The sequence below is a fragment of the Parambassis ranga genome, chromosome 2, assembly GCF_900634625.1.
Source record: "Parambassis ranga chromosome 2, fParRan2.1, whole genome shotgun sequence".
Lineage (NCBI taxonomy): Eukaryota > Metazoa > Chordata > Actinopteri > Ambassidae > Parambassis > Parambassis ranga.
Genome location: NC_041023.1, coordinates 1,217,123 through 1,243,381, shown reverse-complemented (window position 1 = coordinate 1,243,381; position 26,259 = coordinate 1,217,123). Strand labels below are relative to the sequence as shown.

General features: G+C 48.2%; 3 protein-coding genes across 8 annotated transcripts; 1 reads left to right on the top strand and 2 right to left on the bottom strand.

Moving 5' to 3' along the window:
* Positions 1 to 438: 438 nt before the first annotated feature.
* LOC114431994 (glutaminase kidney isoform, mitochondrial-like) lies at positions 439 to 9,983 on the top strand. The gene is made up of 18 exons (XM_028399730.1): positions 439 to 848; positions 3,741 to 3,837; positions 3,975 to 4,093; positions 4,814 to 4,943; positions 5,018 to 5,097; positions 5,169 to 5,332; positions 5,721 to 5,779; positions 7,288 to 7,320; positions 7,542 to 7,600; positions 7,720 to 7,786; positions 7,859 to 7,909; positions 7,990 to 8,166; positions 8,250 to 8,381; positions 8,462 to 8,554; positions 8,628 to 8,689; positions 8,764 to 8,840; positions 8,916 to 8,979; positions 9,083 to 9,983. The coding sequence occupies exons 1-18, from the start codon at positions 571 to 573 to the stop codon at positions 9,231 to 9,233; spliced, it is 1,893 nt and encodes a 630-aa protein (XP_028255531.1). The 5' UTR covers positions 439 to 570; the 3' UTR covers positions 9,234 to 9,983.
* Positions 9,984 to 15,357: 5,374 nt separating this feature from the next.
* Positions 15,358 to 21,306, bottom strand: stat1a (signal transducer and activator of transcription 1a). 6 transcript variants are annotated; one of them, XM_028399712.1, is made up of 24 exons: positions 21,173 to 21,306; positions 20,090 to 20,217; positions 19,726 to 19,870; positions 19,551 to 19,646; positions 19,387 to 19,473; positions 19,237 to 19,315; positions 19,061 to 19,152; positions 18,840 to 18,991; positions 18,593 to 18,751; positions 18,416 to 18,508; positions 18,282 to 18,341; positions 18,086 to 18,197; positions 17,953 to 17,994; positions 17,775 to 17,864; positions 17,583 to 17,681; positions 17,374 to 17,509; positions 17,236 to 17,291; positions 17,058 to 17,152; positions 16,844 to 16,983; positions 16,575 to 16,763; positions 16,430 to 16,505; positions 16,260 to 16,356; positions 16,104 to 16,136; positions 15,363 to 15,818 (listed from the first exon to the last, which is right to left on the bottom strand). In XM_028399712.1, exons 2-24 carry the CDS (start codon positions 20,215 to 20,217, stop codon positions 15,792 to 15,794), a joined length of 2,283 nt encoding a protein of 760 aa, XP_028255513.1. In that variant the 5' UTR covers positions 21,173 to 21,306; the 3' UTR covers positions 15,363 to 15,791. The 6 variants fall into 6 exon arrangements, with proteins under 6 accessions (XP_028255517.1, XP_028255516.1, XP_028255513.1 ...); XM_028399711.1 differs by having other exon boundaries at positions 20,090 to 20,220; positions 21,173 to 21,303; XM_028399713.1 differs by having other exon boundaries at positions 17,058 to 17,149; positions 20,090 to 20,220; positions 21,173 to 21,303.
* Positions 21,307 to 21,943: 637 nt separating this feature from the next.
* Positions 21,944 to 25,058, bottom strand: LOC114432038 (growth/differentiation factor 8-like). Its single transcript, XM_028399798.1, has 3 exons — positions 24,711 to 25,058; positions 24,012 to 24,382; positions 21,944 to 23,947 (listed from the first exon to the last, which is right to left on the bottom strand). The coding sequence occupies exons 1-3, from the start codon at positions 25,030 to 25,032 to the stop codon at positions 23,567 to 23,569; spliced, it is 1,074 nt and encodes a 357-aa protein (XP_028255599.1). The 5' UTR covers positions 25,033 to 25,058; the 3' UTR covers positions 21,944 to 23,566.
* Between the last annotated feature and the right edge of the window lie 1,201 nt (positions 25,059 to 26,259).

The window sequence follows — 26,259 nt, the reverse complement described above, 5'->3', positions numbered from 1 at the left end:
TGCAGTACCGCACTGATCCACAAGATGGAAGCATAGGACAATACATCACTCAATATGAGGGAGGCGCAATAAACCGGATTAAAAACACTATAATAATAATAATGATTCAGGTAGAAATATTATGTATTCAACATATATTGATTAGGATTTCATCATGATAATGCATAAATAAATAAATCTTTTAAGTCTTTTATGCCCTTTTCTACAATGTTCCTGCTTTAAAATATATTCGTTTGTTGATGTCTTTGAAATAAATGTCATAAAATGATCAAAACCATCATAAAAACATGTTTATATAGATAACTGCTGAACTGTGGCTGGAAGTGATGGAGATAAAGCATCAAAACACTCCGATGATTGACAGCCCTCTCAGCCAATCAGAGGCAGAGTCTAGCTCTCTGCCGTCCAATCAGAACCCTCGCGGTGAGGAAAAGGTTGGTTGAATCCCGGACTTCCAGAGGAGAATTTTCCGCCGTGTTGAGTCACCGGGAAGAGCGATCCTCGAAGCGGACACTCTCCTCTCCTCTCACAGCACTTACTCCCGCAGGCTCTCACCTCCACCGGGTTGAAATGTTACATTTCCGGTCCACGGTAGCGCTCAAGGAGTTATTTCATACCCAGCTGAAGCGTCCACTGGCCGGCAGAGTTGGAGGGACCGCGGCACCTGCGCCAGCCGCCGCCGCCGCCGCCGCCTGCTTCAGCACCACCGGCTGTGTGGACTGGAGGTCGTCGGCCAGAGGGAGGGCATTAGCCGGCTGGAGAGCTCCGCAGCACTTCAGCAGAAAGCGGGGATTCTGCTCCAAGGGGGACGGCCACCATGAGCCCCCCAAGGACCCTTCAGCCGAGAAGTGAGTAGCGTTTGACCCGGCAGATGTTGGCCGAAAATCTTAGCACAGCGGTCAACAACACGGTAAAGAGGATGTTTACAACAATAAACCTGTGTTTACGGTCTGTCAGGGCGTAAAGCGCTGCGTTATTAAACAGCTCGTAGCTGGGGTTAATTATTTTAACGCCTTCGTGAGGCCTCCTGGAAGTTGTCCGTGTTTACCGTGATGTTCTGCGGGGATGTGCATCACGCAGGGGGGCTAGCTAGCTGTTAGCTAGCTGGCTAGCTAGCGCGCAGGCTGTTTGAATGAATGGCGGACTAGCCGTCCAGCTAAAGGCTAGCCGGTCCTGTGGCTGCTCTTGGCCGGACAAGTAGACTGTAAAGCAGGGAAAACAACCGGTGACACTGCGCCCATTTAACGGGGTCAGACCAGGACGGGAACGACCCGGAGGCAGCTGAAAGCGACGAGATCCATTATCGGACAACCACCCAGGTTTAATCGATATTTAGAAATCTGTTCAGAAATCATTGCCACGTGTTAGTGACGCTGGCGAAGTGACGAGGATAAGAGAGTTAAATCAAAGTTTGTTTGCAGTAAAACATTTAAGAAGTCAAGATACGGACGCTTGTCCGGAAATGGAAGCAGGCAGCGCGGTAGTCGTGACCAGCAGAGCTGCAGCCTCCATCTTCATCCCCGCAGAAGGTGGAGGAGACGTCAACACTTCATCAGAGTGTTTCACTTACTGAGAAAATCATGTTATAATGATAAAAACAGAGAAAGAGTGAAGCGGCCTCTCAATGTCTAATGAAGGTCAGGGATGGCTGCGGCCCATTCATGGTTAATACTTCAAATATCAACACTAGATCAATAATAACATGAAGATCTCGACTTCAGGCGGGGCTCCAGCCTCTGTCCTCCACAGTCATAAAGCGCCTGGTTGTCCCTGCAGGCCACAGTCGGCCCGTTTGTTTCTGTTCACGGACAGTTTGCTGCAGCTCTCGGAGCTGTTCGGGCTCCTCTCAGCTGACTGGTGGTGGAGTCCCCTCCGGGCTCATTGGGTCTGTTTCTCTGTGTTCTCTCTCTCTCTTGGCTCCTCACAGCTCACTTCATGTTTAAACGTTTCTCTTTCTAACACATGTGGGTTCTCTCTGCTTGTAGCCATGATGGAGCTGCCAGAGTCTGTTCAGTTCTGGTCTTGTGGTCCAGAGGCTTTACTGTCTGTTAGTAGGTTTAAAAAACAAACAAACAAAGTGGAGCTCATCCCGCCTACTCCAGCGTTCCACAGCCTTCACAGCGGAGCTGGCTCGCCGCCCGCCGGTCACACGGGCCTCCAGGAGCGGATGATTCAGCCGCACAGATTGATTCGGTGCCGTGCCGCCTCTCTCTCTCTCTCTCTCTCTCTCCACGCTGTCTGCCAGAATGTCATGACATCTGCGAGGTAGTGACACCAGCTCCACCCGGCAGACACGAGCGCCTCTCCTCCACGAGAGGAGCAGGCTGACCTTTAAAAACAAACATGGAGGGAGGGAGCTCTAATGAGAGCAGCTGAGGTAGATTAACGAGGTGCTCCAGATGTTCCAGATGCTCCACCTCTAACCTGCCTCAGGGTGGAGTTCATTACTATGCAGCGTGGTTTTTTATCAGTGATTCATGTGTGTGTGCTGCTCAGGCCGATGTTGTTACTAATGCAGTATTATTCCCTCTCACACTCTCTCCTCTTGTTGATGCTTGCTTTGTATTGTAAGTATGTTTCGACTTTTTTATTTTAGTCCTAGTTGTTTCTTTAAACTCTCTTTTCCAGTAGTTGTAGACCTTTTCTGTGACCTCACTTCCTTCCAGCTGCTATGCCTGATGCCGCCCTCCCTCCCTCCTTCCCGTCCTTCCTCCCTCCTCTACCTCATCCTTCCTACTCACACACTCTCTGATGTGTATTCCTTCCTCACCCACAGGCCGTCATTATTAGTGAGAGTCAGAGACGAACCACAGCGACTCAGCCGGCGTGTGTGGAGCGGTTTCAGGGCTGATGCCGAGTTCCTCTCACATTAGAAAGCCAGAATTTCCCATGAATACATCAATGTGTTGTGGTGTTCTGACCTTCAGCTCTGACTGGAACTCTGTTAATGCAGAATTACCTCGGTCGTCTCCTCTGCCGTGCTCAGCAGCTCTGAATACAAGCTTAAAATCTGAAAGATAAATGTTAAAACCTCCAAGAAGGAGACAACGCGGCCACATGTTTCCACAGAACATGGTTTGATTATTATTATTTGAATGGCTGCTGCTGCTGTTGGACTCCAGAGGAGACCCTGCTGCTGATGCTCCCCTTTTACCTCCAGACATCCTCTCCTACCTAGCTCGCAGGCTGATGTCCCATGATGCATTGTGGGTTACGTCTGGACTCCTAGGGCTTTGCACAAATCCAATTTGGGTGTGGATATGAATCATAGCAGAGAGCCTGCTGTGAGCCGGTCGCCTCGTCTGCCTCCTGACACGCTACTAACTTTCCTCCCAGAGACGAGTTGGTGTGGAAATGCTGCTGAGAATACCAGCCAGGCACCGACACTGTTAGCATGAAGCTAACGGGTGATGCTCTGAGGAGCAGTTAGCTTATAATAATATAATAATCTAATAAAATCCATGCTGCGTGATGTGAGCAGCGTTTGAAACCTGGTCCTGGCTGGTATTCACGCCTCACTCTGGCCTCATGGCAGCATGTTGACCTGTGGAGAAATCACAGAGTGGACGTTTTCCACAGGTCCTGACAGCGAAGTGAGGCCAGTGTCGTGTTTTCAGTGTCATTACTTACTGCTTCTCCCTGCAGTCCCCTCTGCTGCAGCTCCCCTACATGTCTCCCTCCACAGCCGGCCCCACTGTGGGGTTTTTTCTCACTTCTCTCTCTGCCTGTGTTTCCTGCAGGAGAAGGAAGGCGGGCATCCTGCCCAGTCTGGAGGACCTGCTCTTCTACACCATCGCAGAGGGCCAGGAAAAAATCCCTGCACACAAATTCACCACAGTGAGTCGTCACCATGGGGGGACATGTGTTTATAACGTATCGGCTGATTTAAGAGCACGGTGCCGCCTGCTGTCGCCTCGTTGCTTTATTGATTTGCCGTCGGCTTGTCTTAATCCCGGTGCTCCCTCTGTGTGCAGGCGCTGAAAGCCACAGGCCTTCGCACAGGAGACCCCCGGCTCAAAGAGTGCATGGAGATGCTGAAGGTGACCGTGAAGACCACTTCAGATGGAGCCCTGGACCGGCACCTCTTCAAAAAGTAGGCAGCTGTGCTTCTGCTTTAATGCCAACATCAATCTTTCATCAGCGTCTGTGTGAGAATTATTGATGCTGGTCCGAGTCCTCTGCGGCTCAGAAGGGTCACAGAGTCCTGTTCATTATTCATCAGGCCTCCACTTGCACATCATTTTCATTCAAGAGCCTTTGAGACACCTGCTTCAGTGGTGGATTTGTTAGATGAGAGAGAATCGGAGTGCGACGCTGCACTGCTGCTGACCCCCTCCCCTGAGGAAGTGACACCGCCATAGAACTGGGTGACAGCCTGGGCGGCGTGTCGCGTCTGAGCATATGAGGGCTCACCGGGGAGCTGAGGCCTCACTGAACAGACCCCAGCGCCGGCGCTGCTGGCCTGGATCCATCACTTCCGCTCCCCGGGCGTATTTATAGCACGTGAGCGGGCGGTGCAGTGTAGCGTGTTGTCTCTGCAGGAGATTAGATGCAGCGAGAGAGCTGAGCCACAAATCTCCCTGCTGCAGGAGAGTCACCACCTCACCAGCTTATTATCCTTGTCACCAACACAAACAGCATCAGAGTGAGAGAGGTGTGAGCATGTGTTCTGTGCAAACACAGCAGGCCCACGCTTTTGTATTATGACAGATATGAGGCGGCGAGGTTTTTATTTTGGTATTTTTCAGTCATAAGAAGGAGCAGTCAGGGTCACGCGCTGTGCTGAGGCCTGAAACTGTCTCCTGTGCCTTAGATGTGTCCAGAGCAACATCGTTCTGCTCACTCAGGCCTTCAGGAAGAAGTTTGTCATCCCAGACTTCCAGCCCTTCTGCGCCCACATCGACGAGCTCTACGACAACGCCAAAAACCTGTCTGGAGGGCAGGTGAGTGAGAGCTGCCGTGAGCAGGCTGTCTTTGTGCGCTTTTACATGTAAAGTGATAAATCTGCCCCCTGTAGGTGGCGGACTATATTCCCCAGCTGGCCCGCTTCAGCCCTGACCTGTGGGCCGTGGCTCTGTGCACCGTCGACGGACAAAGGTAGGATTTAGTTTTGATTGTCCCTCTCTGCTCCTTGCTGTGCATCATAAAATAAAGCGTCTCTTCCTCAGGCACACGGTCGGCGACACCAAAGTTCCTTTCTGCCTGCAGTCCTGCGTCAAGCCGCTGAAATACGCCATCGCCGTCCACGACCACGGCACGGAGTACGTCCACCGCTTCATCGGTAAAGAGCCCAGCGGCCTGCGCTTCAACAAGCTCTTCCTGAACGAGGACGGTGAGTTATCATTATTATTTTTACCACTGCTGTCTGAGCCTTCTCCGTCTGTGAGAGGATCCATCTCATGGCCTGGTTGCCATGGAGATGAGATGAATTGTTAATAAAGAGTTGGCAGCTGAACAGAGGCCTGTGTGTAACGGAGACAACGAGCTGCGGCCATGCGGCGCCGTGGAACCCTGCGGCTCTGAGAGTCTCCAGGTTTCCTGACTTTGTTGAGAAACTTTGGAAACTTCCAGCTGTTTATTTTTCTGTTCTTTTAAACATTGTTCTGACCTGAAGTGTGTGTGTGTGTGAGTGTGTGTCTGTGTGTGTGTGTCTGTGTCTGTGTATGTGCGCTGAGTTTTCTTTCTTCCTGTGTCTTTAACCTTTGCCTCCTCTCCTGCAGATAAACCCCACAACCCCATGGTGAATGCTGGAGCCATCGTCTGCACCTCCCTCATCAAGGTAACACACACACACACACACACACACACACGGAGCTCTGTGATGCTTGAATGCTGTCTGACAGTGAGCGGTGTATCCAGGCTGGTCGTCAGCTGATGACGAGCGTCTGCAGGTCGAAAATGCGTCAGGGACAGAAAATAAAAAAAAGTTCAGAGACTTTGTATGGAATAAAATTATAATCCCAGAACGTGTTTCCGGCAGATTACTGCATACAGGGAGATTAAGGTTATAGATAATCACGCTGAAAGGGGATTTGGTTGAGAGCAGCATCGCTCAGATTCACACACACAGAGGGAGGAAACACAGCAGCACCACCTGCTGATTCAGGAGGTGCTTTACAGCGCCTCCATGTGGCCAGAGAGGAGTCTGATCACACTCACACACTCCTCTGCTCCTCCTGTGGGACGCCTGGTGCAGAGACATCCACACACTGCCTGTAGATCTGTCAGATGATCCAACCAGGTTCAGTTCTCTGTGCATGCCCCTTCCTTCCTCCTCCTCCTCCTCCTCCTCCTCCTCCTCCTCCTCTTCCTCCTCCTCCTCCTCCTCTTCCTCCCCCTCCTCCTCCTCCTCTTCCTCCTCCTCCTCCTCCTCCTCCTCCTCCTCCTCTTCCTCTTCTACCCTCATTTGCAATGTTACCTTTTCAAGGCTCGTTGTGTGGTTTTATGTGTTTTACAGCATTAGGATCTTTGGGAAATTATGACCACAGCAACAGGTCAATGACGTTGGTAATTCCTCCTTTTTCATTCCTTGCTCCCTCTTTGGTCTGGATCGAGCTTTTAGCCTCCACATGGCTGTGTTTTTTTTATGAATGTCTAAATGTTTGCTTCTTATACTTTTCACCTGCATTCTCCAAACAAAAACTGTTTATACACCTGGATTATAAACAGTTCGGCTCCGGCACCAACACTCCATCCTTCTGTAGAGACGGAGCTCTTTGTTTTTGTTTCTATAATTTCTAAATAATCCTCAGATTAAAGGTCTAGATACAGTCACACACTGCAAGCTGCACGGCTAACGGGTGTTTTTAAATAAAGAGGAGTTTGATTGTGTTAATCCAGAATCGAGCCTTTTATCGTTTTAACTCCAACAGATGACTTCAGACATTGATATAAAAAAAAAAAAAAGAAAATGGCGGCTCCACTGACTCGTTGGTCATGTGACTCGCAGCGTGCTCGCAGCCACACACACACACAAACACACAGGTGTAGCGATCAATAATTATTAACACGGCAGTACGACTTGAGGCAGTTTAGGAAAAAGCCCTGCGTGGATTAACTGTTTTATTTCACCTCCTCCATCTCCAGCTAGTCTCCACCTCTAATCTGAACTCATCTGACGTCATGACTGAATGGCCTTTCTGATTGGTCACATGTGTTCTCTTGTTGTAGATCAATATTATTGATACGATATAACTGATAGTGCTACAGTTGTGATGATGACGTGGGTTAAACACTGTGTGTTGGACTGTGTTATGAATACTCTGATTACTTGTGTCTGTGTTTCAGCAAGGAGCGAGCAACGCTGAAAAGTTTGATTACGTGAGTATTGATGACATTACTATCATTATTATTATTGATTGATTGATTGATTGAAATGTGTGTGACTGCTGGTCACATGACAGTCAGACATGAGTCTTCTTAGTGCAGCTATTCTTTGATCATTTTAATTGGACCATTTTCCGACAGTGTGCACGTGATGCATTCAAGGACAGCTGTGAAAAAGCATGGTGTCACTTATCCCTCCGTGCTTCGCTCTGCAGGTCATGAACTTCATGAACAAACTGGCCGGAAACGAGTACGTCGGCTTCAGCAACGCCACGTGAGTGCAGACCGAGTTGTTGTTGTTGTGCGGCAGAGTTTGAGGTCGCTGTCGCTTTAAAGTGGTTGGGATTATATAACGTGAGCTGAGTCATGGTGTCCTTGCTCTGTGCGTCCCAGGTTCCAGTCAGAGCGCGAGTCCGGAGACAGAAACTTTGCCATCGGCTACTACCTGAAGGAGAAGAAGGTGAGGACGGAGTTTGTCCCTCAGAGTGTCCTCAGTCTTTTCTTATTCTAAAGCCTGTCTGTGTCCTCTCAGTGTTTTCCAGAGGGGACGGACATGACCTCCATCCTGGACTTCTACTTCCAGGTAGCCTCAGAGGAAGATGTCCGTCTGTATTGTGCTTCCTGTCAGCGTTCTGAGTCCGTGTTTTTGTTCCTCTCCGTCAGCTGTGCTCCATCGAGGTCACCTGCGAGAGCGCCAGCGTCATGGCGGCGACTCTGGCCAACGGCGGCTTTTGTCCAATCACGGGAGAGCGTGTTCTGAGCCCCGAGGCGGTGCGAAACACTCTGAGTCTGATGCACTCCTGCGGCATGTACGACTTCTCTGGGCAGTTCGCCTTCCACGTGAGTGTCTGGCTGACGTTGATTTTTATTCCGAGACAACGTGACGTCATAAAGGCGAGCGCCCGTCCTGTTTCCTGTTTCAGGTGGGGCTGCCGGCTAAATCCGGTGTCGCCGGCGGCATTCTGCTGGTCGTTCCTAACGTGATGGGCATCATGTGCTGGTCTCCTCCACTCGACAAGCTGGGCAACAGCGTGAGGGGCATCCAGTTCTGCACGGTAACCCTCGTCTCAACAGCTCAGAGTGCAGCGTGGTGTAAAAATAACCAGCATCACGGTGACTTTATTTCACCCCCCAGGACCTGGTTTCACTCTGTAACTTCCACAACTACGACAATCTGAGGCACTTTGCTAAGAAGCTGGATCCTCGCAGGGAAGGAGGAGACCAGAGGGTGAGTCCTTCATCAGTCAGAGGACGTAGTCTTCCTCTCGGTGAGCGCTCAGCATGGTTTTCTTGTGTTTCAGGTGAAGTCTGTGATCAACCTGCTGTTTGCTGCGTACACCGGAGACGTCTCGGCTCTGAGGAGGTACGGCGGCGACTTTTTCAGACGTCCTGCTCCGACCTCTGCTCTGGCTTGATGTTTGTGGTTCCTCTGTGCAGGTTTGCGTTGTCCTCCATGGACATGGAGCAGAGGGACTACGACTCCAGGACGGCCCTGCACGTGGCAGCTGCTGAAGGTGAAGCACGGCGGAAAGCTGCTTATTTGTTGACTGTGTGTGTGTGTTTACAGAGCTGATGTGTGTGTGTTTCAGGACACGGTGAGGTGGTTCGATTCCTGCTGGAGGCATGCAAAGTCAACCCGGTCCCCAAAGACAGGTAAGGAGTCACCTCCTCTTCCTCTGCTCCTTCACTCCCAGCCGCTCGTGTCACATGATCAGTAAAAGGACTGTGTGTGTGTGTGTGTGTGTCTGCGCCGCAGGTGGGGGAACACGCCGATGGACGAGGCGGTGCACTTCGGCCACCACGACGTGGTGACCATCCTCCGAGACTACCACAACAAGTACAGCCCTCAGGACAGCGCCGATGCCGACAAGCAGAACGCGGAGAAGAACCTGGACGGGATGCTCTGAGCGCAGGGAAGGAAACGAGGTCAGAACTCCAACCACACGTAGAAACACCGAAACACCCAGATCATTCACTGTACAGAGAAACAAACATTAAGGAACCAGCCGACAGCCCCCTCCGGTGTAACAGCTCCTCCTCATGTTGTTATTCGATGTTGTTGGTTTCGTACTTTATCACCGTGTGTGTGTGTGTGTGTGTGTGTACTCTGAAAGAAGAAGCACTTCTCTTTCCTCCTTCTGTGTGTGGGCCGGAGGCTGTCTTTTATTCTGAAAAGCTGAAGCAGGAAGTTGATATTTGAACCCTCCCTCCACTTCATCTTTACAGTGGTGGAATGTATCTTCCCTCAGACACATGCATGTGTGGTGTTAATTTATCTGTGAGAGATCGTGTGTGTGTGTGTGTGTGTGTGTGTGTTCCTGAGAGGAGGACGTGTAAATACCTACAGGTGTATAGATGTAGCTCTCACTAAACAAACAGAACTTGTATGGTGGATTCGAACTCTGGAAACCGTCAGCATTTCATTTACAAATCCAAATTTAAATGTTCTTCTGTTAAACTGAACAATTTTTGTTTTTAAATATTTTTGTTTCCTCTAAAGTTATGTGATGTATTATTTATTTATATTTTTATAAAGTCGGGTGTAACGTCGTCTCCTGAGAGTTTCTACATATCAGACACTGCCAGCGGCTGTAAAGATCCACCGTCAAGAAAAAAAAAAAAAAAAAAAAAGAGACTTTACAGCACCAAATGAAACACATTTAACTTTTAACCCCATGAAGGATCAGTGGTCATTTTACTGTTAGACTGTCATTGTGTTTTGATTTGTGTGTGTGTGTTGGGTTGAAGGTAGCGGTTGCCTTCTAAATCTGGAATATTTGAGCGCCCTCTCATTTCGTGCTGTAACAAGTCAAAGATGTAAAATGTGTGTCGTGTGTGTGTGTAAACAGGAAGGAGACTGAAGGAGCTCTATGATGCAGACAGATTGTTGTTTTTTAATCTGTCATACTTGAAAAGTTGTGCACATGTCCTGATTTGTTTTTAAAGATGTTTCTGCGGAACGGACGGAGAGAACCAGGCGACGTTCTCGAACTTAAATTCTTCAGGTCGGGGTCATTTCATCTGTTTAAACTGAATTTATTTACAGTAAGGCGAATGGCGGGAAAGAAGCACAAACTGCAATATTAGCAATAGAAGTGTAATGATTGTAGTGACGGGTGACGTGATCCCGACCGGCCGCTGTGCGTTTCTGTCGGAGCAGCTGAGACTGAATGTAACGTGTTTTGGTGTCGTTCTGTTTCTTCTTCATGTGTATTTATTAACGCTGCTTCAGGTCAGTCACCGAGTGTCGCTGGAAGTCCAGATATTTATTCACAAATTAAATAAAAGTTACAACAAAAAAACTGTTTTGTTTGTTTTTAAATGGTTTTAAAATGTCTGCAGTATCGTCCAATGACCAGCAGATGGTGCTGTCTGGAAACAGGACAGCAGGTCGGATCTTCTGTGTGTCTGTAGTTCAACATGAGTTTTGCTTTTTGGTTTCACCAGCTGCTTGTTCTTCTGGCCATCAGGTGGTGGCGCTGCAGGCAGAGAGGTAGTGTGGCTGAGTGTCAGAGGCTCCACCCACAGACAGGTTAGTGTTGTAGAGGTCGGCTCTGAAGGGAACTATCCATGCAGATGAATACACCTAACTTTCAGGAATGAATGTACTTTGACTTTGTTGATGACTTTGCTGACTTCTTGTCAGGAATAATGCCTAAATATGATCGAGTTTTAATAGCTGGGGATTTTAATATCCATGTGTGCTGTCCTGTAAGGCCATTGGCTAAAGACTTCTTACATCTCATTGATTCTTTTAATCTCATTCAGCATGTGTCTGGTCCTACACACGAACACGGACACACGCTTGATCTTGTTTTATCCCATGGTTTTACTGTTTGTAGCCTAGAGGTTTGTGATGCTGTGTTCTCGGACCACATGCCTGTTGTGTTTGAGGTACCTCTGCCCTGTCACACAGTCAAACCTCGCGCTCCTGTGCAGCGCAATCGTATTATTAACTCTTCCACTGCTGCTCAGTTCTGCACAGCTTTTAACTCGGTGTTCAGCCCAACTGAAGATTTGGGCTCAAATTGTGATGTTGAGGCTCTCTCCTCTTATTTTAACTCAACATGCCAAACTGTGCTCGATGCTGTGGCTCCACTAAAAACAAGGCCTTCCAAACCCAGACCTAAGCCGTGGATAAATGACTCTACACGTGCTGCCAGACGCGAGTGCAGGAGAGCAGAGCGAAAGTGGAAGAAGGACAAGCTACAGGTGTCTTTCCAGATGTTGAGGGACAGCTGGCGTTTTTATCAGAGAACTGTTAAGGCTGCAAAAACCAAATATCTTTCTGATATTATTTTATCTAATTGTCACGATCCTCATGTTTTGTTTAAAACTGTAAATTCTGTTCTTAATGCTCCACAGTCATTTTGCTTGGAGAATTCCACTGAAGTATGTGAGAACTTCCTGAGCTTTTTTATCGACAAGGTTGTGAGCACTAGGGCCCTGATTACTCTCCCTTCTTATGATCCTTCCATCTCTGTCACATGCTCGGCTGTGTTCAACCAGTTTGAGCATGTCAGCCTGCCCTTTCTGAGAGACATAATGGATCATATGAAACCTGCTGGGTCTCCCTGTGATCCAGTCCCCCCTCGTCTTTTTAAAGAGGTCTGCTCTACTCTGGCACCACACTTGCTTAACATCATAAACAGCAGTTTGTCAAGTGGGAGTGTACCTGTGAGTTTTAAGCATGCGGTGGTGACACCACTGGTTAAAAAGCCTGGCTTAGATCTTTCTGTGCTTTCTAATTTTAGGCCAATTTCTAAACTCCCATTTCTTTCTAAAATTCTGGAGAAGATTGTCTACTGCCAGCTAAATTCTTTTTTAGAGGGGCACCACATTCTTGAGATGTTTCAGTCTGGGTTTAGAACCCGTCACAGTACGGAGTCAGCACTGTTGAGGGTTTTTAATGATGTTCTTTTAGCTTCAGACGCGGGTCACTGTGTTGCTCTGGTTCTGTTGGACCTAACAGCGGCCTTTGATACAGTGGACCATCAGATCCTCTTGTCTCGCCTGGAGAACTGGGTGGGCATCCAAGGTGGTGCTTTAGACTGGTTCAGGTCCTACCTAACAGGGAGAACCTTTTGTGTACAACTTGGAACAGCGGAGTCTCGTGCAGCACCTCTCACATGTGGCGTTCCTCAAGGCTCTATACTTGGCCCTATTCTTTTCTCCCTGTATATACACTCAACAAAAATATAAACGCAACACTTTTGTTTTTGCTCCCATGTTTCATGAGATGGACTTGAAGATCTAAACTTCATTCCAGATACACAATATTACCATTCCTCTCAAACATTGTTCACAAATCTGTCTAAATGTGTGATAGTGAGCACTTCTGCTTTGCTGAGATAATCCATCCCACCTCACAGGTGTGCCACATCAAGATGCTGATCTGACATCATGATTAGTGCACAGGTGTACCTCAAACTGCCCACAATAAAAGGCCACCCTGAAATGTGCAGTTTTGTCTCACAGCAAAATGCCACAGATGCCACAAGCATTGAGGGAGCGCGCAATTGGCATGCTGACAGCAGGAATGTCAACCAGATCTGTTGCTCGTGCATTGAATGTTCATTTCTCCACCATAAGCCGTCTCCAAAGGCGTTTCAGAGAATATAGCAGTACATCCAACCGGCCTCACAACCGCAGACCACGAGTAACCACACCAGCCCAGGACCTCCACATCCAGCAGGTTCACCTCCGAGATCGTCTGAGACCAGCCACTCAGACAGCTGCTGAAACAATTGGTTTGCATAACCAAACAATTTCTGCACAAACTGTCAGAAACCGTCTCAGGGAAGCTCAACTGCATGCTCGTCGTCCTCATCTTAACCTGACTCCAGATCGTCGCCGTAACAGACTTGAGTGGGCAAATGCTCACATTCGATGGTGTCTAGCACGTTGGAGAGGTGTTCTCTTCACGGATGAATCTCGGTTTACATTGTTCAGGGCAGATGGCAGACAGCGTGTGTGGCGTCGTGTGGGTGAGCGCTTTGCTGATGTCAATGTTGTGGATCGAGTGGCCCATGGTGGTGGTGGGGTCATGGTATGGGCAGGCATCTGTTATGGACGAAGAACACAGGTGCATTTTATTGATGGCATTTTGAATGCACAGAGATACCGTGATGAGATCCTGAGGCCCATTGTTGTGCCATACATCCATGAACATCACCTCATGTTTCAGCAAGATAATGCACGGCCCCATGTTGCAAGGATCTGTACACAATTCTTGGAAGCTGAAAATGTCCCAGTTCTTGCATGGCCAGCATACTCACCGGACATGTCACCCATTGAACATGCTTGGGATGTGCTTGACCGGTTCCCACTAATATCCAGCAACTTCGCACAGCCATTGAAGAGGAGTGGACCAACATTCCACAGGCCACAATAGACAATCTGATAAACTCTATGCGAAGAAGATGTGTTGCACTGCATGAGGCAAATGGTGGTCACACCAGATACTGACTGGTTCTGAGTCCCCAGACCGCCAATAAAGCAGAAACAAAATGCACATTTCAGGGTGGCCTTTTATTGTGGGCAGTTTGAGGTACACCTGTGCACTAATCATGATGTCAGATCAGCATCTTGATGTGGCACACCTGTGAGGTGGGATGGATTATCTCAGCAAAGCAGAAGTGCTCACTATCACACATTTAGACAGATTTGTGAACAATGTTTGAGAGGAATGGTAATATTGTGTATCTGGAATGAAGTTTAGATCTTCAAGTCCATCTCATGAAACATGGGAGCAAAAACAAAAGTGTTGCGTTTATATTTTTGTTGAGTGTACTTCCTCTTGGATCTATTTTCAGAAAGCATGGTGTCACATTTCATTGTTATGCTGATGACTGTCAAATTTATCTGCCACTAAAACAGGGAGAGGCTTCTTGTTTAGAGAAACTTTTAGAGTGTATTGCAGAGATTAAGGCATGGATGTCATTAAACTTTCTCAGCCTGAATGACGAAAAAACTAAAGTCATGTTGTTCGGCCCTTGTGATGCTTCCAGAATTCATGTGGATCTGGGTCCTCTGAGTCAACATGTGACACAAACAGCCACAAATCTAGGGGTAAAAATGGACAGTGGTCTGAAATTTGATGTGCAGATCAAATCAGTTGTCAAGTCCAGTTTTTATCATTTACGACAACTAGCCAAAGTCAAGCCATTTTTATCAAGACATCACTTTGAGATTTTAATCCATGCTTTTATCTCATGTAGACTTGACTACTGTAATGCACTTTATGTTGGGCTCAGCCAGACGCTGCTGTCTCGTCTGCAATTAATTCAAAACGCTGCAGCCCGTCTTTTAACAGGTACCAAAAAATTTGAGCACATCACTCCGGTTTTAGCTTCCATTCATTGGCTCCCAGTGCATTTTAGGATTGATTTTAAAATTCTTTTATTTGTTTTTAAATGTCTTAATGGCCTCGCCCCACAGTATCTGTCTGACCTGCTTCAGCCATACACTCCCTCACGCTCTCTTAGGTCGGCAGATCAGTCTCTTTTAATAGTCCCACAAACAAAGAGGAAATCTAGAGGGGATCGTGCTTTCGCAGTCACTGCCCCCAAACTATGGAACAATCTGCCCCTGCACATTAGGCAGACTGACTCTCTTGTAGCTTTTAAATCCTCTTTGAAAACACACCTTTTCTCTTTGGCTTTTAACTCAGTCTGAGATGTTGACTTTTACTGTTTTATGTTTTTACTATGTTTTTATTGTTCTTTTTATCTTCATGTGTTTTATATGCTTTTGTATTTGTGGACAGCACTTTGGCCAACTTGGTTGATTTTAAAGTGCTCTATAAATAAAGTTGAGTTGAGTTGAGTAGTTATCGGTGAGGTCAGAACTGAGTCTGGAGGACGGAGGCGTCTTTGTGAGGTGTTGCAGGTGTTGCAGGGTTTTAAAAATGGCTGACCTGAGACTGAGGCCACATGGAGCTGCAGACCTGCAAATCAACACTATGAGGAACAGCTGTGGACAAACCCAGGTGAGCACTTTGTGACGGCTCAGTGAAGAACGAGCCATGTGTTTAATAAAAAAGAAGCTTTTATTTAGTTTTGCTACAGGGTCGGGCCATGCAGATCCACCTTAGTTCACAGAGTTTACATTTAGTAAGAAGAAAACAAGTCGAGCTCCTGTGCAGCACCGAGTGGTTCCTCGTGTTTTATCCATTTTAATATCGTTTGTAATGTTTGAAGATGTCATTTTTTTAACACACATGTGTGAGGAGAACATGGCGGTTTGTTTTACTTTAGTATTGACTGCATTCTAAATCTGTGGACATGATGAATGGATGGTCGCTGGCGCTGCACAGGAGTAAACTGACTTTTGCTCTATACTGTTTTTTTGTGCAAAGAAAAAGTGACAGAGTCCATCTCAGACAGGAAACAGAAACTCACAGTCCATCATTCTAGACAGCGGTCTCTAGAGCTCCAACGGGCGACGAGTACGGTGACGCCTCTTCAGTTTTCATCCAACCCTCCAGACATCTGAGGGGAAAAAAGGAAGAACAGTTATTTTATGTTGGACACAGAGCAGGCGGGGGTTTTGTTAGCAGTGCTGCTGGAGGGGACCAGAACCTGTTAGAACCGGCCTAAGACCAGGCTGTGATCAACAGAGCGTGTGTAAAACTAGTCCAGGGAAAGTCCAAAGCCTGTTCAGAGGCAGCCCAGAAAGGGTCAAAGCAGCACAGGAGGACTAGTGTTTCTGCATGCTGGGTCTAAAGCTCTACAGGGATATGCACCAACACACAATACACAACAAGCCTCGTCTACCTCATCAACGTCAAATCCCATCAGATTGCTGGTCTGAAAGCAGAGGAAGAAGAAACGGAGACAGACGGGACATTTTGTTTTTAGCATGACAAACCTCAGCACACTAACCCCTCTGTGCTTCACAGGTGCAGGTGTTCACAGCAGCCGCACACTCACCACGGCGTCGATGTCTCTGTGACCAACAAACTGCTCCAGGACCTTGTAGTCGTCCGGAGACATCGGCATCATGTTGTCGTGCAGCCTGGACGGATGTCTGGAGGAGGAGAGACTGTGGTAAGTACTCCAAAGACAGACGCCCTCACTGATCAGGACCGTGTTCTGCTTACACTTCTGAAACCGATATGAGCTCCGTCTTCATGTATCCCGTCTTTTCTGTGTTCTCCACGTCCATGGGCTCTGGAGCTGGAAGTGAACCCACAGTCAGACAAAGCTCATTTTAACAGGGCGCTTCAAACCAGTGACGCCTCTTACTCTCTGAGGGTTTGGGGTAGTACTTCCCAAAGGCCTTGTCTTTGGGGATGTCGGGGTAGAGGAAGCGGAGCGGGTTCTCTGGGATGTTCTCGGCTGCCATCACCTTGTAGGTGCGGATGATGTCGGGCAGAGAGACGGCCGACAGCTCCTTCTTTGTGTACGGCTCCACGGAGTGGAAGACCGGGTTGCCTGTGTGGATGAAAACAACAAGAGACCAGTCCTGAAGCAGTCGGTGACCCGCAGCACTGCGACGAGGAAGCCGCTCTTACTGTGGACGTCGTGTTCGATCCAGGTGAAGGTGATGGCGCCCTCCCTGCTGCTCTCACTGAAGCGGAGCAGGAAGGTTCCGGGACACCTGTCGCTCAGCAGAGCCTTCTCCCTCTCCTTGCTGATGAAGCCCATGATGGAGCTGCACACACACAGGCACAGACATAAGTATCCCACCGGAGAATCCCTCCTCAGAGAAGTGACAGCAGGACTCACCCGTCGTTCCAGAGGAAGAGCAGGTGTCGCTTGATCAGGTCCAGGATCCCTTCGATCCACAGCCAGAAGGGGAAGGCTTTCTCGTTGGCGCTCTGCTGTCCGACACAAGACAAAGATCATCACAAACACAGTGATAAAAACAAAATGCTGCTGCGGTGTGGAGGGGCTGGAGTTCAACCTTGCAGAACTTTGTCCAGGGGATTAGTCCCTCTGGGTTCCTCTGGGCTTTGGTTCCTACACAGAAACACATTCAGAGTAAAAGTGTCTGCAGGAGGCTGGTCAGGAGTGTGTGTGTGTGTGTGTGTGTGTTTCTGACCGAGCAGTTTGTCAGCCAGCATGTTGAGCTGCTCCTGGTTCAGGCCTCGCTTGGTGACAGAGGAGAACTGCCAGCTCAGAACCTCAGAGAGCTGAGACCACTTGGCCGCGGGAGGGGAGAGGAAGAACTTCAGGTTCTGAGAACACAAACGCCTGTTAGCTCCATCGCAGCAGCGCGCAGAGACGCCACTGCGATGGAGCTGTCCGCACCTTAGGCTCTGTGGTCAGCATGTTGTACCAGAGGATGGAGGCCCAGCCGCTGGGCAGCTGGCACACATTGGAGATGACCACAACAGGCAGAGACATGGCCTACAACAACAACAACAACAACAACACAGCAGAATTCAGCGTCTTCTCATTTAACTCCCAGACGTCTCATGTTGACGTGAACTTTCGTGTCACCTCCAGTTTGATGTTGAGTCCGGACTGGTTGAGCTGCAGCTCTGACTCGAAGCTCAGCGAGTGAAGCTCCTCGGTGACGATCAGAGGACCCTGAACAGACACACACACACAATGAGACGGCACAAAAACAATTACAGGAGACTCCTGCAGAGCCCGGTGTACGTTTTACTTCTCTCACCTCGTTTGTTCTGTTTCCAGCCACCTTCTGCTCTTTCAGTTGCTGCAAAGAGAAGATGGTGTTAGGAAAAGCAAAGGTCATCCGGCCCCTGGCCCCACTCTCTGCGTGCTGGACTTATACACCAACAGCTCACCAAGTGTCTGAACTCTGCTGCCAGGCTGCCGTTGGACTCCTCCATGTTCATGACTTTGGTGTTTGTCCCTAAAATGTTGAACTTCCGAAACCCTTTCTTCTCTGTGACATCCCTGCGCCAAAACCAACAGCAGGTGTTATTTGTTTAAAGCGTGGTTAGATTTTTAAGCAGGAAACAGAACATCAGCTCAGCCTACTTGTCAAACACAGCTTTGACCTTCAGTTGGTAGTTGAACTCCTGCAGCTTCACCAGAAACCTGTGCACAAAGGAAACAGGAAGCTGATAGTGATCTGCAGGTTTTCTGTTTGTCTGTGTTTTTGTGCTTCTTACCGGAGTTTCACGGTGAACTGGACGCCTGTTTTCAGCACCAGGGGTCTCTGTGGGTGGGTGGGCATGCAGGGCTGCCTCTCCACGACCAGGGAGCTGCACACACACACACACACAGGTCATAATCAGGACTGACGATCAATAACTCTGTGTATTGACCTGTGTGACGGGGTTCCTCACTTGGAGAGCAGGTTCTTGAGGAGCTCCAGAGCTCGGGCTTCCAGGTGCGCCTTCTTCTGTGTGATGGGGTCGTTGTCATACGTGAACTTCTGCTCCAGCTCCTGCAGCTTGTTCAGGTGCTGACGGACCTGCTGAAGACACTCCGCTACTGCTGTAAACCTGCAGGAGGAGGAGGGCGGCGCTGTGTTTGTAATCCCTCATAAAGATTCATCAGTGCTGTCTGGATCTGGGGGCGACGGTGTCTCACCAGTTCTGCAGCTGGTCCACGCAGGCGTTGGGCGGACCGCCGATGCACGCGATCTGCTGCCGCTGCTTCCACTCCGGCAGCTCCTCAGAAATCAGGTCCGACAGCAGCGCCTGAGCGTCGTTCAGGAGCTCGTTGAGCTGGTTCACCACGTCCTGACAGACAGCAGAGGTTAAGCGCCTGCGTCCCACACACGCTCACCTGCTTCCTGTCCCTCCGCTCACCTGACGCTTGGCTTTCAGCTCAAAGCACATCCGCCCGATCGTCAGCTTCTCCTTCTCCAGCTCCTTCGGTGTCATGCCGTTCATTTCATTCTCTGCAGGAGAAACAAAGGGCATGTGGATGAAGATTCTCAGTGAACCAGGACTTCAGTCCTCATACCCGAGTCCGGTTCTCTCACCTCTGTTCTTCAGGGTGTTAACTTTGAAGTCATACTCGTCTTGCTGGTCCTCCAAGTTCTTAATGTTCTGATCCACCACCTGGAATGACAGCATGTGTTATTAGCTCCATGCCAGATGCTGAAGCTTCGGTTTATATCGCTGTGTCTCACCTGAACTCTGTCCTTCATGTCCTTCACTTTGTTATCCAGCTTCTGTTTCTCCACCACCATGGCCGACACCGCCCCGTCTCCCTCCGACTGCAGAAGCAGAGGTCACCTTTATTTCACTGCTCTGCCCCTGTGATAATGTTTTAAAGTCCCAGTGCTGCTTTTACCTCCATGCTCTTCGCATTGGCCAGGATCTTCTGCTCCTCCTTCAGGTTTCTGGAAATGATCATGGCCATGTGGACGGGGTCTTCCTGGAACCGATCCTGGAGGGACAAGCACACCTTCCTCTTTACAAACCATCCTTATTATTAATGTAAACCAGCAGCGGCTCCAGGGTCTGACCTGCAGGTTCCTCTTGATCTTGCGGATGTTGTGCTGCAGCAGGAAGTTGTTCTCCAAGGCGAAGCGGCTGTGCTGATCATCCAGCTGAGCGAGAAGGTCGTGGAAGCGGATGGTGGCCAGCGAGTCCTGATAGGCCACCGTGTCCCTGCGGAGGCCCAGATCAGAGGATACAGTACCAACACATAGTTTGACCGCTCACACATGGCGGAGCAGCACCGGAAACCATCATGAGCAGTCGCAGACACACAAAGCTCGCCCACACACACACACACACACACACACACACACACACACACGCACACACACTGCAGTAAGATGAACATGGCTGCAGGTGAACCATGGCCTCCAAAAATGGACCTCTCACCAGTCAATGCTCTCGATCCACCTGCTCAGGTACTGCCGGATGTCCATGGGGAAGGAGTCATCGTAGAGCTGGTCCACCTGCTCCAGGTATTTGCAGTCCAGCATCTGCAGCTGGGACCACTGCGCCATCTTCTGGAGGACAAGAGAAGCTTGAGGAGGATTCAAGGTCCAGGTAAAAAACAACAAATCTCAGCACTGAACACTAACATGTGATGTTTGGAGGAGGATTATAAATCTATAATTTAGTGTCGTCACTAATGAAGAGTCATGTGCCGTAGGTTTCTGATGGTTTAGTGTGTGCAGTCTTTTCTTGTCCGCCCTCCTTCCGTGTGGTCGGAGGGTCAGAGACCGCGCTTTGTTTTGTTCACCGCAGAAACTAAAATCCGCTTCTTGATAACACAGCAAGAAATTAGGAAATCAGAAGTGCTGACTGGAGGATTTCAGCTGCGTTCGGAGCGCCTCCTCCCTCAGCAGTTCTGCTAACTGAGAAATATTAAAGTAGAAATGAAATCATAACTTAAACCGACACTCTGCAGGCTTAGGTTAGTTTGATTGACCTCCTACATCGTTTAAATGATAGCTTGCAAAAATACAAGGCTGATTATGACATTTATAAAGGCAGATTAACCACAAATGTTGAACATGAGATAAAATAATATGTTTTAAATGGTTATTTTGATGCTTGTTTCTTACTATCAGCTGTTAATAGTGAACATGTGGAGGTAAAGTCATCATAGGTTTCGTTTCACTCATTACTGTAACTACATGCAGTCTAAAAACAAACGGAGTGACCTAAATAAACAGGCGTCAGCTCCTTTGTTATTGTCTATGGATCCATTAGCAGAGATCATATAAAGTTGTATTCCTGGCAGTTATAGATTCATGAGTGCACTGACAGACAACGTAACCCCGTTAAAAGCTGATTTCTTTGACTGATCTAAGCTGGCGTTAAATACTAACACTGTCATGTTGCCGTAGACTTTTTTGGCTAGCTACGTCAGGTTTAACTGAACATTTTCATGGACTCTACAAGAGATCAGATTAAATACTAACACTTTGTGAGGAAGCGAGCCTTTAAACCTACCTTTCCTTTGAGGAGACGTGTAGACTCTCACACGAACAGACGCTGTATTTCACAAATATCTCCTAATGTTGTGTGACGATCCTGCCTGTTTCTACTGATGTGGGCTCGCTTACTGTACGGAAATACTATTAGCCAATCACCGCCGAGAACACCAGATAGGTCTCCGCCTCTTTTCCTCCGACAGCCAATCACGTCGGAGGAAGCGCGGCTGTTCTGTCTTTGTCTGTCACGCCCACCGAAATGAGAACAAACAAGCTGTTTATCTAAAGTTAGTCGTTTGAACACGAAATGAAAACCGAACACGTGTTTTGTATTTTCATGTGTTTTTAAAACGTCAGCGTGCGCCCCCAAAGAAAATGTATTTTATGGATTTATTTGTAGATAATGTAATCTATGTTGTCAGGGAGGGAAGCCTTTCAGCAGAACAGCCTTCAGAGACCACGTGTTTTCAGAGAAAGAGAAAGTAACTCTGAATCTGAAACTTAAGGCACAATAAGAAAAGACGGATTATACATCAAACACAAAATAATCCAGAAATTCTATTGTGGTCAAGATATTAGATTTTAATTAAATGGACAAAATATTTTTTAAGTTAAAGTTTCTCTTTCTCTGAAATATAGATTAAGTATTTTGGATAAAAGAAAAAATAAGTTCAAATCTTGTTTTTTTTTATGCCCTAAAAGCAATAAAAAGGATAGAAATCCTGACAGAGGCTTTCATAATTCATACATGAAAGGGTTAAAAACGTTTTGTGTTGCGGAATTGGAAATAGACAGTGCTTTATTTTGAAGGGTCATAAACATTTGTCAACATTTAGAACAATAAGAGCCTTTTTTGTTGTATTTCAGGCACAAACATGAACTCTGGTACTTTGGCACCCCCATGTGGCTAAAATAGGTAACGCAGTTCCCCCATTCCTGATCTGCAGCATTTTAATTACTATAAACAACAAATAAAACTTCAAAATAAAAGCTTAACATGGCCTCTATGTTACATAGGTTCTTTACTCAGTAAAAATGATTTGGAAATATTATAATCAGAAGTCTCAGTTGAAGGTTTTCATGCAGCGTCTCTCTCACCTCTGCCACAAATGCAGCATCATATTTACACTGCACATTTCTGACAATAGAGTCATACTTATGATACATAAATAGCAACAAACCCCTCTCACTGACAGCTCCTCACACTCACAGACACAAAGAACATTCACTCACGTGTCAAATTAAAAGTCTGACTTCTCTCTCTCTCTCTCTCTCTCTCTCTCTCGTGGATGTTCTGTTCCCGCAGCATAACAAAGACTTTTGGGTCAGAAACCCCTGTGAAGCACATCTGCACTTGGCTTCAAATTGAGCCCTCCCTCTGAGATCAGCTCCCACTCTCACACTGATACAGCTGATTAGTGATGATTTGCAGCTTCAGACATCTGATTTTTGTTTGAATCTGCACTGCATGGAGGGACGTTTGGTTATCGCTTCTCCACTGCACCTAGCTGCTGTGTTAGTCAGGCTAATTCCATGAAAACAACTAGCACAACTGAAAGCAGAGCCCTGTTACAGCTGCAGTACCTCTAACGTCCACTAGGTGCTGCACCAGGTAAATTCTTGTGTTTATAAAACTAAATTAAAACAAAAATAAGAAAATAAATCCACTTATTAGCTGCATGTTAAACTGAATTGCATGTATCTATCAGTTTCTATTGATTGATTGATATGATTATAATGTACTTGACTGTTGTAAAGTCTGGATGTAGAGGCCACACAATTCACCACAACAAAAACACAAAGACGACACACACGTCCTGAAAACGCCCTCTCTCTCTCTCTCTTTCTCCCTCTCTCCCTCCCTCTCCCTCTCTTTAGAGAACTGATCACAGCGAGGAGTTTGCAAAGATCGTCAGGGTCCACATGTTGGCTCAGAGTCACTCAGTTCATGTTTTTCAAAATAAAAGTGCACGTGGGAAGACACCCCACAGGGTCTGCTTTGGTCAGGGCTCAAATCAGGGCACAGGAGGAAGGGGAGCAGCAGGAGTCTTAGAGCCGGCTTTTCTATGTCTAAAGGGTGCTTTAATGCAATAATAACATTTAACCTTATGGTAAATATGATTGCAAATATGTCCACTAGGGGGCGGATCACAGCAAAATCATTTCTTGCTATAAACGACAACGTTCCATTAAGAAACTGGACCTAACTTTGCTCGGGTGCAGCTTAAAGGCTACAACAGGCCAGTTATACTACTGCTGCCCCCCTGTGTTCATCTGCTGAACTGCAGACTGCAGTGGGCTAAGTGCAGCATGTTCCCGTCAGGAGCAGAACACAGACTGAGCTACAAGAGATGGCCACATGAAAAAATGAGATTCGTTTCAATACTTCGGATGTCAGCGGGACTTCAGGCCCTCAGGAGCAGCCGCAGTGGTCGACCACCATGGACGGGATCTTCCCATAGATGATCTGCTCCTTGCGGTTGAAGTACAGCATGTTGATGGGGGACATCTTGGTGGGTGTGCAGCAGGGTCCTGCGGTGCCCCGTGGGTTGGCCTTGTTCACCAGGTGTGCGTGCGGATACTGCTGCAGGTGCAGGAACTCGCACTCCCCTGAGCAGTAGTTGGCCCGGTAGCGTTTGGGGGCGATGATCCAGTCCCAGCCAAAGTCCTCAAAGTCAACGGTGAGCGGGTAGCGACAGCAGCGCGTCTCCACAGACTCCTCGTCGCAGTTCAGACCGGAGTCACGGCGGGACCTTTTAGGGCTGTCGAGGATCTTCACCTCAATAAACGGTTGCTGGAAAGAAAGTAAACATTTATGCAACAGCCAGACCCCCCCGACAGACCTCTGGTGGACTCACCAGTCCTTCCTCTCCAGGCTCTGCCGAGGTGACCGCCAAATCTTCCCCTTTGGAGTCGTAGGCGTTGATTTCTAAGCCATAGTTGGTTTCTGGCTGACGCAGCCAAGCCTGCAGCAGAGACTTGATGTCGATGCTCTGCCAGGATCCGGCGCCGGCGTCTGTGTCGATCTTCAGTGACCTGACGCGGACACGAGTGTTGTTCCCCTCTTTCCCCAGTTTGAGGCGGGAGATCTGCAGGAAGACGGTGGTGATCATGTCCGCAGGCCGCAGACGAACCCACAGCTGAGCACTCAGGATGTTTCTGGGCTGGATCTTTGGACTGAGGCTGAACAGGCAGCAGGAGGACAGCTCGTCCTGAGCGACCAGGTTGGCTGGAAGAAAACAATCATGCAGATCAATGAAGGACTACAAACAGCTGGGGGGCCTGTCCCACACCCCCTGACCCTCCAACACTGTGATTTCTACTTTTTATTTGACTAGAAAGAAATATTTAAAGAGGTACCCATCTGTTCTAAAGTTATTGGAATAGATTAGGACATTTTAAGTTATGACGCAGGTCTAAACCGTCTCCCGTGTCCCGCCGGGAAACCTTTACGCACAGATTTTACGCACAGATTTACGCACGGTGATCAGACCCGATCCTGGAACAGAACACGGTAAAATCAGCTGTAAATCGTTTGTGGGTCGGGTTTTAGTTACGCTTGGTAGCCATGGTGATGATGGTCTCCGTCGTCGCGTGGTCCTCGTCCTCCACCCGCGGGTCGTACTGGTCCAGGAGCTGCGTCAGAGGAGGCGCCTTTGGGAGCAGCTGGCGGATCATGTCCCGGCTGATGTTGGGCGCCTGTTCAAGCCGCAGGATGCTGAGGATCTGGGACTTGATGCTGTGAAGCCGCATCTGCTTGCTGTGCTCCCGGAAGTCGCAGGCCGAGCACTGCTCTCCGCCCTCCGCCGCTCCGGTCTGGTTCATCTCCATCGCAAAACCCGCAGACAAGAGGACGGTGAAGCAGAGCGAGAGCAGCATCCTGGAGAGGAGAAGGCAGCGTGTGTGTGACGCTGCCTCATATGAGTCTGTCCCCGCGGCTCAGCACTTTATGATTGGCTGGGAACTTTTTTTGACGTGAGATTTAAAGAGGCAGCAGAGCGTCCATCAAGCTGGATGTTTAATGAGGACTGCCGCGTTTATTTTAATGTTTTAATTTGCCCTTTATTAAATGTCTAAACATCAACATGCACTCAGTGAATTTTAAAGTCAATTCAAACATGTCTCTGCCTCTGGGAGGCTCCGAAGGATTCTTTTAGTCTTTTGAAGTCTTTTGTGGCCACCAGGTGGCGCCACTCATTCTAGTCCTCACTCAGGAAGGACCCTCACCTCACACTGACCTCATTCATCAGAAGAGGGAGTAAGGATGTGTACCTGCTGATGGAGGGTTTAGGGGGCAGAGAGCCGCGCTGGACTTTGCTCAGAGGATGTCAGAGGACATCGTGGCTCGGTCTCTGCTGCTGTGCCGGCAGGTGGAGTCTGAACTGAACCTGTCATCTTAGAGGAATGCAGCTTCTCCTTTGTGCACAGTTATCTGAGTATTTGCCTGTGAGCGGCCATGTGACACATACTGAACATCCTTTAATAAAAGGAAACATTAAACATGGAGACTGATTACTGAGAGAGTTAGAGTTCAACTTTAATATGCAGTGAGTCACAGAGTATCTATAGGAACTCTGCCAAACCACACACACACACACACACACACACACACACACACACACACACACACACACACACACACACACACCTGTCACCTAAACTGCCAACTCCACCCAGGTGTGTGAGCTGCAGGGCGGAGTGGAAAATATGCTGCGTGTCTGCCTGTCAGACAGAAATGGAAGAGTTGTATTGATGAGCTGATTGTTGAAAAGGTTTTGAAAGAACTGAGCAGGAGCCGCTTCACTTCGCGCCGTCAGAAGGTTTTATTGTGGAGAAATTCACCAAATTACAGGGGTCCATATAATGAAAGGTTTTTCAAAATAAAAGCGTCTGCAGCCTGGAAGAGAAAACAAAAAGACCATTTAGAGCCAGAAACATAAGAAGAAAAACCATCTTGACATGTTAAAGGTCAAGTCTAGTGACATCATCACCTAAGCCCCGCCCCCTTCTTAATAAAGCTGGGTAAACAAACTTGGTGCAGCTCGGAGTCGTTTATAAAACTCGTTAATGACTCTCACCTTCCTAGCAGTGTCCTCCTCCACGTCC